The sequence below is a fragment of the Notolepis coatsorum genome (assembly GCF_963971535.1).
Source record: "Notolepis coatsorum genome assembly, chromosome: 8".
Lineage (NCBI taxonomy): Eukaryota > Metazoa > Chordata > Actinopteri > Aulopiformes > Paralepididae > Notolepis > Notolepis coatsorum.
The window spans coordinates 12,948,276-12,960,189 of NC_140172.1; the positions used below are offsets into that span (position 1 = coordinate 12,948,276).

The 11,914-nt window shown below is 42.1% G+C and overlaps 1 protein-coding gene across 1 annotated transcript in view; it reads left to right on the forward strand.

The window, feature by feature from the left end:
• The window catches only part of LOC311232920 (A-type potassium channel modulatory protein KCNIP1-like), a 21,103-nt gene that overhangs the window by 873 nt on the left and 8,316 nt on the right, over positions 1-11,914 (forward strand). The window contains exon 3 of the mRNA XM_084319753.1: positions 3,466-3,470. Coding sequence (XP_084175879.1) covers positions 3,466-3,470 — 5 coding nt within the window. The remainder of the gene's footprint in view (positions 1-3,465; positions 3,471-11,914) is intronic.

An 11,914-nucleotide genomic window follows, 5' to 3' on the forward strand; every position in this document is an offset into this window, starting at 1 on the left:
GTCGCTGTTGCCTATATTACTGACTTTCTGAAGTGCGTTTGTATTTCCATTTTTTGTGTTGGAAAATGAGAAGCCGTGCGAATGTGAACCTGTTGGATTCACTGCTAATAATCAGCAGCTGATTATTCAAACGCTCAGCGCCTGATGACAATCAATCTGATGAAGCCAAACGTTGCTGTTCGCTCCTTTTGTTTTTTTTTATGTAATCCATTATTAATAAAATAGGGCCAATCCAAGTATATCCTGATGTGTGCTGAGATATTGTTCTGGTTTAGCTGCACCAGCTGGGCACCCAGGAGAGAAGCACTGCAGCAGTTTTTGGACACAAAGATATATTTAAAAGGTACATTGACAACATTAGCTGTGGGGGGGGGGGTTGAAAAAAGGTACTGTAGAAACAACAGTCGGATGAGGAGATCAACTAATGACATGAGAGAGATGAGTGACGAGCAAGGACAGATTTTCTTTGAGCCAAACGGAAATGATTTACGACCAGCAGTGTTTGGTCGGTTGGTTGGTCTGTCTTATCTCGTTTGGGTCCACAACAATATCTCCACTCTCTAGCGGACACTTTTGACATTATTATTTTTTTTTATTATTGGTTGCCTGAATTTCCCCAAGGGGATTAATAAAGGAATATCTTATCTTATCTTATGTTCAATCGGTTTTGTGGGTTCTATGGTGATTAAAAATTACCAAACTCTGCATATGAAGACACAAAATAAGAGTTAGAATGGTACGTATACACCTGACAGCAATATCCAGGTTATCCAGAACTGCCCTATAGATAGATAGATTTATTGTCACAGCTTTTAAAATGTACATACATTCCGAAAACGTGAGATGCTTGTTTTCCTTGGCTCCTCAACACATTGCAATACTTGTTTGATAAAATACATTATATGCATAAAATACATTATATACATACAAATACAATACATTGCAATACAACAAATAATCTTTAAATAATCCTATACTATACAATATTACTTTAACAAGACATTTTGTACGTGACCATGATGGTTCAGAGTCTCAGTCAGTAGCCTGTGGTAGCCCGGTGGAAGTGAACTGTTGCTCTATCCCTGGAGATATACTGGTCTCTGAACTGTTGCACTATCCCCTGGAGATATACTGGTCTCTGAACTGTTGCACTATCCCTGGAGATATACTGGTCTCTGAACTGTTGCTCTATCCCCTGGAGATATACTGGTCTCTGAACTGTTGCACTATCCCCTGGAGATATACTGGTCTCTGAACTGTTGCTCTATCCCCTGGAGATATACTGGTCTCTGAACTGTTGCTCTATCCCCTGGAGTTATACTGGTCTCTGAACTGTTGCACTATCCCTGGAGATATACTGGTCTCTGAACTGTTGCTCTATCCCCTGGAGATATACTGGTCTCTGAACTGTTGCACTATCCCCTGGAGATATACTGGTCTCTGAACTGTTGCACTATCCCTGGAGATATACTGGTCTCTGAACTGTTACACTATCCCTGGAGATATACTGCTCTCTGAACTGTTGCTCTATCCCTGGAGATATACTGGTCTCTGAACTGTTGCACTATCCCTGGAGATATACTGGTCTCTGAACTGTTGCACTATCCCTGGAGATATACTGGTCTCTGAACTGTTACACTATCCCTGGAGTTATACTGGTCTCTGAACTGTTACACTATCCCCTGGAGATATACTGGTCTCTGAACTGTTGCACTATCCCCTGGAGATATACTTGTCTCTGAACTGTTACACTATCCCCTGGAGTTATACTGGTCTCTGAACTGTTACACTATCCCCTGGAGATATACTGGTCTCTGAACTGTTGCACTATCCCTGGAGATATACTGGTCTCTGAACTGTTACACTATCCCCTGGAGATATACTGGTCTCTGAACTGTTGCACTATCCCCTAGAGATATACTGGTCTCTGAACTGTTGCACTATCCCCTGGAGATATACTGGTCTCTGAACTGTTACACTATCCCTGGAGTTATACTGGTCTCTGAACTGTTGCACTATCCCCTGGAGATATACTGGTCTCTGAACTGTTACACTATCCCCTGGAGATATACTGGTCTCTGAACTGTTGCTCTATCCCCTGGAGATATACTGGTCTCTGAACTGTTGCACTATCCCCTGGAGATATACTGGTCTCTGAACTGTTACACTATCCCCTGGAGTTATACTGGTCTCTGAACTGTTACACTATCCCTGGAGATATACTGATGACTGAACTGTTGCACTTGTAACATGAGAGGACAGCATATAGGTTTTAGTTTAGTTTACTCCGTTTATTTGATCAGGGACAGTGCATATCAATCAACAGTTTATACATTTATAAATTAATACAAATTAAAAACTGTAAATATGCCAACGTTAGCAGGGTTGCTAGTTTTCAGTTGTAGTCCCTGGTCTAGAGATGTTTAAGCCAGAAAAGAAACATAAAAGTAGAAGGACATTAAAGCTAATATAAAAACAGTTTAAAACATGTTCTGTACATTCACTCACTAGGCATTCGTGCATCTATAAAAAACAGTGTACAGGGACAAATCAAAGCTAGATACGTGTATAAACACTGTATAGGCAGGCACACATATAGCAGGCACACATATATATAATCATAAATCACATAACCACATAATCACAATCAGGACAGTCAGGCTAGTAGGCAAACATACGGGGCTGGGCAGCTGGGCTGCGACGAGGTGGCTCTAGAGGGGGGCTTGAGGGTGCTATAGAGCTCCCCTAGGATGGCCAAAGCACCCTGATAGCACCCGTAAGATGTCAGTATTTTTTTTTACACTTGCAGTAAACCTCCTAGATGTGTCTTGCCTTGTGTGTCTATGCATTCACAAACGTGGAGCAGACAGACAGACAGACAGACAGACAGACAGACAGACAGGCAGGCAGGCAGGCAGACAGACAGACAGACAGACAGACAGACAGACAGACAGACAGACAGACAGACAGACAGACAGACAGACAGACAGACAGACAGACAGACAGGCAGGCAGGCAGACAGACAGACAGACAGACAGACAGACAGACAGACAGACAGACAGACAGACAGACAGACAGACAGACAGACAGACAGACAGACAGACAGACAGACAGACAGACAGACAGACAGACAGACAGACAGACAGACACACAGACAGACACACAGGCAGGCAGGCAGACAGACAGACAGACAGACAGACAGACAGACAGACAGACAGACAGACAGACAGACAGACAGACAGACAGACAGACAGACAGACAGACAGACAGACAGACAGACAGACAGACAGACAGACAGACAGACAGACAGTATTTCATTAGACATGCCCTTGAGAAAAGGATCAGAATCATTGCACCAGATTCCTGTTTGTGTGTGTCTGTGTGTGTGCGTGCGTGCGTGTGTGCGCGTGTGAGTGTGCGAGTGACTGCGTGAGCGTGTGGTCTTGTGTGTGCACGTGTTTGCAGTATGTGTTAGAGAGAGAGAGGGAGAAACAGAGAGCATGTGTAACTGAATATGAGCATTATGCATTAACACTCAGCTCACATATCATACCTCGTCCTGCCCTTATGCGTGAGAACCCCCGTTGTTGTCATGGAGACCGGGGGTGGTGGGGGGGGGGGGGGGGCGCGCCCGTTCGACAGATGATGATGATACGGTATTCAGAAAGAGAAGAGAATTGGGCCAACTATTAGGGATGTTCCATATTATCGGCCGATATTGGCATTAAAATGTAATATCGGAAATTATCGGTATCGGTTTTAAATTATAAATAAATAAAACAAAAATGTGTACATTTATTTAACCTTTATTTACCCAGCCAAGCAAGTAAGAACAAATTCTTATTTTATTTATTGTCAAAAGTATGCATAATGTTGTGCTAATTCCACGACAAGAGATATGTAATGTTAATTACCTGAAATTATTCCGTTTTGGGGGGGGGGGGGACCCTGCATATATCGGTATCGTTTGATATCGGTATCGGAAATTAAGAGTTGGACAATATCGGTATATCGGATATCGGTAAAAAAGCCAATATCGAACATCCCTACCAACCATGATTGTCAGCCTTTGATCAAGATCATTTTGAGAATGCACAAATGACAGCAAAAACTGAAATTGAGAACAGCATTCATTTGTATTTAATTTCCAAATGGGCAGGTGAGGATGAGAGTATTTCCCATTGCCTTCTGTACACTAGGAGTTTATGTTATACAGGTTCATACTGGCTTATAAAGGTGGGCATTGACTGTAATTCACAAATGAAGAGATGAGTCCCAGGGTTTAATGGTTAAAGAGTGGGTTTGAGATGTAGGGTTTAATGGTTAAAGAGTAGGTTTGAGATGTATAGGGTTTAATGGTTAAAGCGTGGGTTTGAGATGTAGGGTTTAATGGTTAAAGAGTGGGTTTGAGATGTAGGGTTTAATGGTTAAAGAGTAGGTTTGAGATGTAGGGTTTACTGGTTAAAGAGTAGGTTTCAGCTGTAAGGTTTAATGGTTAAAGAGTGGGTTTGAGATGTAGGGTTTAATGGTTAAAGAGTGGGTTTGAGATGTATAGGGTTTAATGGTTAAAGAGTGGGTTTGAGATGTAGGGTTTAATGGTTAAAGAGTGGGTTTGAGAGAGTGGGTTTGAGATGTAGGGTTTAATGGTTAAAGAGTGGGTTTGAGATGTAGGGTTTAATGGTTAAAGAGTGGGTTTGAGATGTAGGATTTAATGGTTAAAGAGTGGGTTTGAGATGTAGGGTTTAATGGTTAAAGAGTAGGTTTGAGATGTAGGGTTTAATGGCTAAAGAGTAGGTTTGAGATGTAGGGTTTAATGGTTAAAGAGTGGGTTTGAGATGTAGGGTTTAATGGTTAAAGAGTGGGTTTGAGCTGTAGGGTTTAATGGTTAAAGAGTAGGTTTGAGATGTAGGGTTTAATGGTTAAAGAGTAGGTTTGAGATGTAGGGTTTAATGGTTAAAGAGTGGGTTTGAGCTGTAGGGTTTAATGGTTAAAGAGTAGGTTTGAGATGTAGGGTTTAATGGTTAAAGAGTGGGTTTGAGATGTAGGGTTTAATGGTTAAAGAGTGGGTTTGAGCTGTAGGGTTTAATGGTTAAAGAGTGGGTTTGAGCTGTAGGGTTTAATGGTTAAAGAGTGGGTTTGAGCTGTAGGGTTTAATGGTTGGATTTAATTGTTTTACATCAAATGCGTAATTTTTTATCGTACAAATATTGTCATATTTATTTAAATTATGATTAATTCATTCCAAGGAGGCCTGTAGAGTTGACATGAAGGAATCACTATGATTCCTCCCAAATAAAGCCGAATCCAAGCATAGGGACGGTTGGGGAATCCCAAAATCTAAGATGTCTTAAATGGCCCTAAGAGCAATTTTTTTTGTCTTAAATCCGTTGGAGAATGAGACCCAATGTGCAGAGGATATCAGCCTCACATGAAATGTGATGATAAATCTGTTGGTATGAAGGAGACCTGGTTATGCGCCCTTGTCCCCTCAAATGTATTTTTTAACAGTAAACTACTAGACTACTAGTGAGCAAGTGTCATAATCTTTTCAGCATTCAAACAAAAGGCCTGTACTGTACTAGATGCATTTTAGTTCTGACGATGGTTATCTTGTAGATGTTGACCTTTTGGTGTAGCCTGTCTCACTGTCACTCGATGACATTTTTTTTGTGCAGATTGTTGGAGGAATTCCCTTGTTTTTTAAGAAACTGGAGTGCGCTCCGCAAAAAGAATGCATTTTCAATATGTGATGTCTTTCTTAGACAGACAGAACCTTCCCACCCCCCCTCCTAATGTACAGTTCCCTCCCCCTCGTCTATATATATTTACTGTTAGGATCTCTGTTTAACAGTACTGTATATTTGCATATCTTGTATGTCACAAATGTAACAGTACTGTATACCTGTATGTCATGTATGTCATAAATGTCATGATATGATTAGATTAGATGATTAGATTAGATTTTTATATCTGTATGTTGTGTATGTCATAAATGTCATAATGAATTGAAAATGGGGGACCCTGATGTAAACAAGACGAAAGTCTTTCTCTGGTCTGCATCCCCTTAACAATTGTGTGTATTGAGCCGTACCGTATTGTACCCATTCTGCAATCTGTTAATTAAAGTTTTCAATCAGTCCTCCAGCCTTCACAGACGGGTAAAACATGTCATGGAAAATAATTAAATATTGAAACGCATTCTTTTTGTCAGGTGTGATGGATCACATTTCATAGACAGGTTGTGAGGACAACGCATGAGCCGGTTTGAACACAGCCTTCTTCAGGCACACGGAATCCCCTTCTTCCCATCCTTTTAAGCCATGTAATACAAGATGGGTGAAGTCCATTCTGTGATCACGTCAGGGCTGACCTCGACTAGTCGACTAATCGAACGAAAGGAGCCGTAGTCGACTGCCAACCTCTTAGTCGAATGCAAACAAAATAAATAATAATAAGTATAATATTATTATTATTATTATTATATATATTTTTATTATCATTCTTTCCAAAAGCAAAAAGGCTACTGGTGCGCATACCAGCTAACTGCATAAGAAAACGGGCACAGAGGCACTGAAAGAGGATTTCCCCCGTCTAATGAACACACTAGACTAGACAAATATCAAGATGTATCCATCAGTGGACCAGACCTATCTCAAACCCTGCCCTCTTTTCTTGATCCTCCAATCACAACTGTCGCTTACCTCGGACAAACAAAGTTTGTCCGAGGTAAGCGCAGAGGACAAGAAGCCTTCCGTCGACTCCTTCCTACAAATCATTAGTCGGGGACAGGCCTAGATCACGTTAAGTAAAATGTTATCTAAAATGAGATAATAATAATAATAATAATAATAATAATAATAATAATAATAATAATAATAATAATAATAATAATAATAATAATAATAATAATAATAATAATAATAATAATAATAATAATAATAATAATAATAATAATAATAATAATAATAATAATAATAATAATAATAATAATAATAATAATAATAATAATAATAATAATAATAATAATAATAATAATAATAATAATAATAATAATAATAATAATAATAATGTGAGTTTAGGTTGATTTATTCCTCACAACATTATTCCCCACAAGGATTCATCATCTCGACTGTCATTAATTGCAAATGACTTTTATTGACTTTTCATGAGCAAAGTTGGTCGATAACACCTTGGCCGCGGTTGTTTGCTATGTAGCCCCTTCAATAAAGGCTTTTTAAAGGCAGTACCTGCAAACCGTGTGCCTTGGTTTTAGTATTTTGAGTTTTTTTGTTCATGATGAGGTTGATTTCATTCCAGAAATGAAATTACACATAATTTTAACTTGAAATTCAGAAAATGAAATGACAAATAATATGTGACAATTGGTAAGAACTACGGTTATTTACACTTGTGCTTATTACAACACTAAAACACTCAGTCGACATCATCAGTCTCAAAGCAGCTGCAATGTCAGAATCAGATATGACATAATACAAATACAGGAATAAGAAGACATTTCACCTAAGACATTATACAGACATTATACCTGAGAATATATATTATACATACATTATAGCTGAGACAATATACATTATACATACATTATAGCACAGACAATATACATTATACATTATAGCTGAGACAATATACATTATACAGACATTATAGCTGAGAATATATATTATACATACATTATAGCACAGACAATATACATTATACATACATTATAGCACAGACAATAAACATCCATTATAGCACAGACAATATATATTATACAGACATTATAGCTGAGACATTTTAAAGTGTAAAATGAAATAGTACTATACACTAGTACTAACAGTACACTAAACTACACTATACTATACTGTGCTATACTATACTACTATACTACTATACTATACTTACTACACTATACTATACTGTACTATACTATACTACACTACACTATACTGTACTATACTATACTTACTACACTATACTATACTGTGCTATACTATACTACACTACACTATACTGTGCTATACTATACTACTATACTATACTACTATACTATACTTACTATATTATACTATACTGTGCTATACTATACTTACTACACTATACTATACTGTGCTATACTACACTATACTATACTATACTGTGCTATACTATACTACTATACTATACTACTATACTATACTATACTACTATACTATACTACTATACTATACTTACTATATTATACTATACTGTGCTATACTATACTTACTACACTATACTATACTATACTGTGCTATACTATACTACACTGCACTATACTATACTGTGCTATACTATACTACTATACTATACTACTATACTATACTTACTATATTATACTATACTGTGCTATACTATACTATACTTACTACACTATACTATACTGTGCTATACTACACTACACTATACTGTGCTATACTATACTGTGCTATACTATACTATACTGTGCTATACTATACTACACTATACTGTGCTATACTATACTACACTATACTGTGCTATACTATACTATAATATAATATAATATACTATACTTACTATACTACACTATACTATACTTAATATACTATACTATACTACTATACTATACTATACTTACTATACTTACTATACTATACTATACTATACTTACTATACTATACTATACTTACTATACTATACATACTATACTACACTATACTATAATATACTACACTATACTATACTATACTTGCTATACTATACTTACTATACTATACTATACTATACTATACTTACTATACTATACTATACTATACTTACTATACTGGTTCTACAGACATTATGAAGTATGATACCATTTTAATTTCTGGGTGAGACAGCTAATGAAGTTCCCACTTGACACCATGTGATTTCTGATTATTCTCACAATTGCTGATGAATATTCATGAGCCAAGCAGCCACCATAATGTTATTTAGGTCTGGCGTGTATCTAAAGAAGCCAAACGCTCTGGGTATTAGTGAAAAAAAGGGATTGTATGTAATGAAATTTAATGAACTTGTGGAATTAAACTTGTATTATAGATGTCTTGTAAATATACCAATCAATAATAATAATCATGATTATTCTCGTAGTGCACATACCAACTGATAATTTCACTCTTATTTCAAGATTGTTCTTGCTGCTAGTCGTATGGCTAAATTAGTAATCCTGGCTGCATTTTGAGATGCTGTGTTGACTGAGTAATGACTAAAATGTCCCATCTGGTCCCGACTATGATCAAGCGTATCGTACCCATCATCACTGTCAAATCTTTTATATAATATTATAAATGTTCCTGTCATTAGATTCTGCCATTGTAATTTAATACATGGCACTGTATCTAGCTGGTTTGTGTTGCTAGGTGTGCCACTTTGAGTGATATTGTCAGTCTGTAACTATGGTTTGTGGCCATCTTTACCCCTTTCACTGCCCCACTACCAAGTGGTTAACCCTTTCACTGCGACAATACACGGAAGTTTAACCCTTTCACTGCCACACTACAGAAGGTTAACCCTTTAGTATCACACAACCGACGGTAACCAGTGAAAGGGTTAAGCAAGCGATGCAGACTCTTTCTATCCCCATGGTAGTTTCTGGGTTTGTATGCATGATTTATTAAAGATTTATGAGTTGGTGTGTTTTTAGACCCTCTGGCTGTTTGTAACGTGTGCTTTTCTAACATATGATAAAGATAGAGCTCTTTGCATTTCCCTCCATCTCCCATGGTCTAAATATTTAATGTTCCAAATATGTAATGTGCATATATTCCACCATCGGTGGCTTATTTTTTGTACCCTCCAAACCGTGTAGCGTTCCGGGAAGCAGGACTACTCCATCAGATTACTAAGATGTCCATAAGAACTAATATACTACCAGTAATTGAATTTGACATAAATAATTGTGTATGATTCTTTCCTCTAGAAAATCCATAATTTTGACGCTTCTTGCTGTGTTGTTCTTCCTCTTTCGCACAGTCCCGACACCTCTATATTCATCTCTTCCTGATATCTCACCCCCCCTCTCTCTCCCCCCCCCTCTCTCTCTCACCACTCTCTCCTCTAATTATCACTTCTGCAGACTTTCCTCCTCACATTTTCATCTTCGTTCCATTTGTGATCGTGCAGTCTGTTGTCGTGGGGTCTGGCCAAAGATTAGGCTACACTAATATTATAGTATTAAAACTGATGAGAAAGTTGAACGTTTTTATTAAAAACGAAGGTTCCAACGTCTGTTCGAAAAACCCTGACGAAGTTCGAAGCCCAAAAACAGGTTTCGGAGAAACAGCTCTACAAGAGGCTGGGCCCCCCCCCCCCCTCCTCCTCTTCCTCAGTGTGAGTCCAGCCCCCCCCCCCCCCCCTCCTCTTCCTCAGTGTGAGTCCAGCCCCCCCCCCCCCTCCTCTTCCTCAGTGTGAGTCCAGCCCCCCCCCCCCCCTCCTCTTCCTCAGTGTGAGTCCAGCCCCCCCCCCCCTCCTCTTCCTCAGTGTGAGTCCAGCCCCCCCCCCTCCTCTTCCTCAGTGTGAGTCCAGCCCCCCCCCCCTCCTCTTCCTCAGTGAGTCCAGCCCCCCCCCCCTCCTCTTCCTCAGTGTGAGTCCAGTGCCCCCCCCCCTCCTCTTCCTCAGTGTGAGTCCAGCCCCCCTCCTCTTCCTCAGTGTGAGTCCAGCCCCCCCCCCTCCTCTTCCTCAGTGTGAGTCCAGCCCTCCTCCTCTTCCTCAGTGTGAGTCCAGCCCCCCCCCCCCCCTCCTCTTCCTCAGTGAGTCCAGCCCCCCCCCCCCTCCTCTTCCTCAGTGTGAGTCCAGCCCCCCCCCCCCCCCTCCTCTTCCTCAGTGAGTCCAGCCCCCCCCCCCCCCTCCTCTTCCTCAGTGTGAGTCCAGCCCCCCCCCCCCTCCTCTTCCTCAGTGTGAGTCCAGCCCCCCCCCCCCTCCTCTTCCTCAGTGAGTCCAGCCCCCCCCCCCCCCCTCCTCTTCCTCAGTGTGAGTCCAGCCCCCCCCCCCCCCCCCTCCTCTTCCTCAGTGTGAGTCCAGCCCCCCCCCCCCCCTCCTCTTCCTCAGTGTGAGTCCAGCCCCCCCCCCCCTCCTCTTCCTCAGTGTGAGTCCAGCCCCCCCCCCCCCCCCCCCCTCCTCTTCCTCAGTGGAGTCCAGCCCCCCCCCCCCCTCCTCTTCCTCAGTGTGAGTCCAGCCCCCCCCCCCCCCCCCTCCTCTTCCTCAGTGAGTCCAGCCCCCCCCCCCCCCCCCCTCCTCTTCCTCAGTGTGAGTCCAGCCCCCCCCCCCCCCCTCCTCTTCCTCAGTGTGAGTCCAGCCCCCCCCCCCCCCCCCCTCCTCTTCCTCAGTGAGTCCAGCCCCCCCCCCCCCCCCTCCTCTTCCTCAGTGTGAGTCCAGCCCCCCCCCCCCCCCCCCCTCCTCTTCCTCAGTGAGTCCAGCCCCCCCCCCCCCCCCTCCTCTTCCTCAGTGTGAGTCCAGCCCCCCCCCCCCCCTCCTCTTCCTCAGTGTGAGTCCAGCCCCCCCCCCCCCCCCCCTCCTCTTCCTCAGTGTGAGTCCAGCCCCCCCCCCCCTCCTCTTCCTCAGTGTGAGTCCAGCCCCCCCCCCCCCCCCTCCTCTTCCTCAGTGTGAGTCCAGCCCCCCCCCCCCCCTCCTCTTCCTCAGTGTGAGTCCAGCCCCCCCCCCCCCCTCCTCTTCCTCAGTGTGAGTCCAGCCCCCCCCCCCTCCTCTTCCTCAGTGTGAGTCCAGCCCCCCCCCCCCCCCTCCTCTTCCTCAGTGTGAGTCCAGCCCCCCCCCTCCTCTTCCTCAGTGGAGTCCAGCCCCCCCCCCCCCTCCTCTTCCTCAGTGAGTCCAGCCCCCCCCCCCCTCCTCCTCTTCCTCAGTGTGAGTCCAGCCCCCCCCCTCCTCTTCCTCAGTGTGA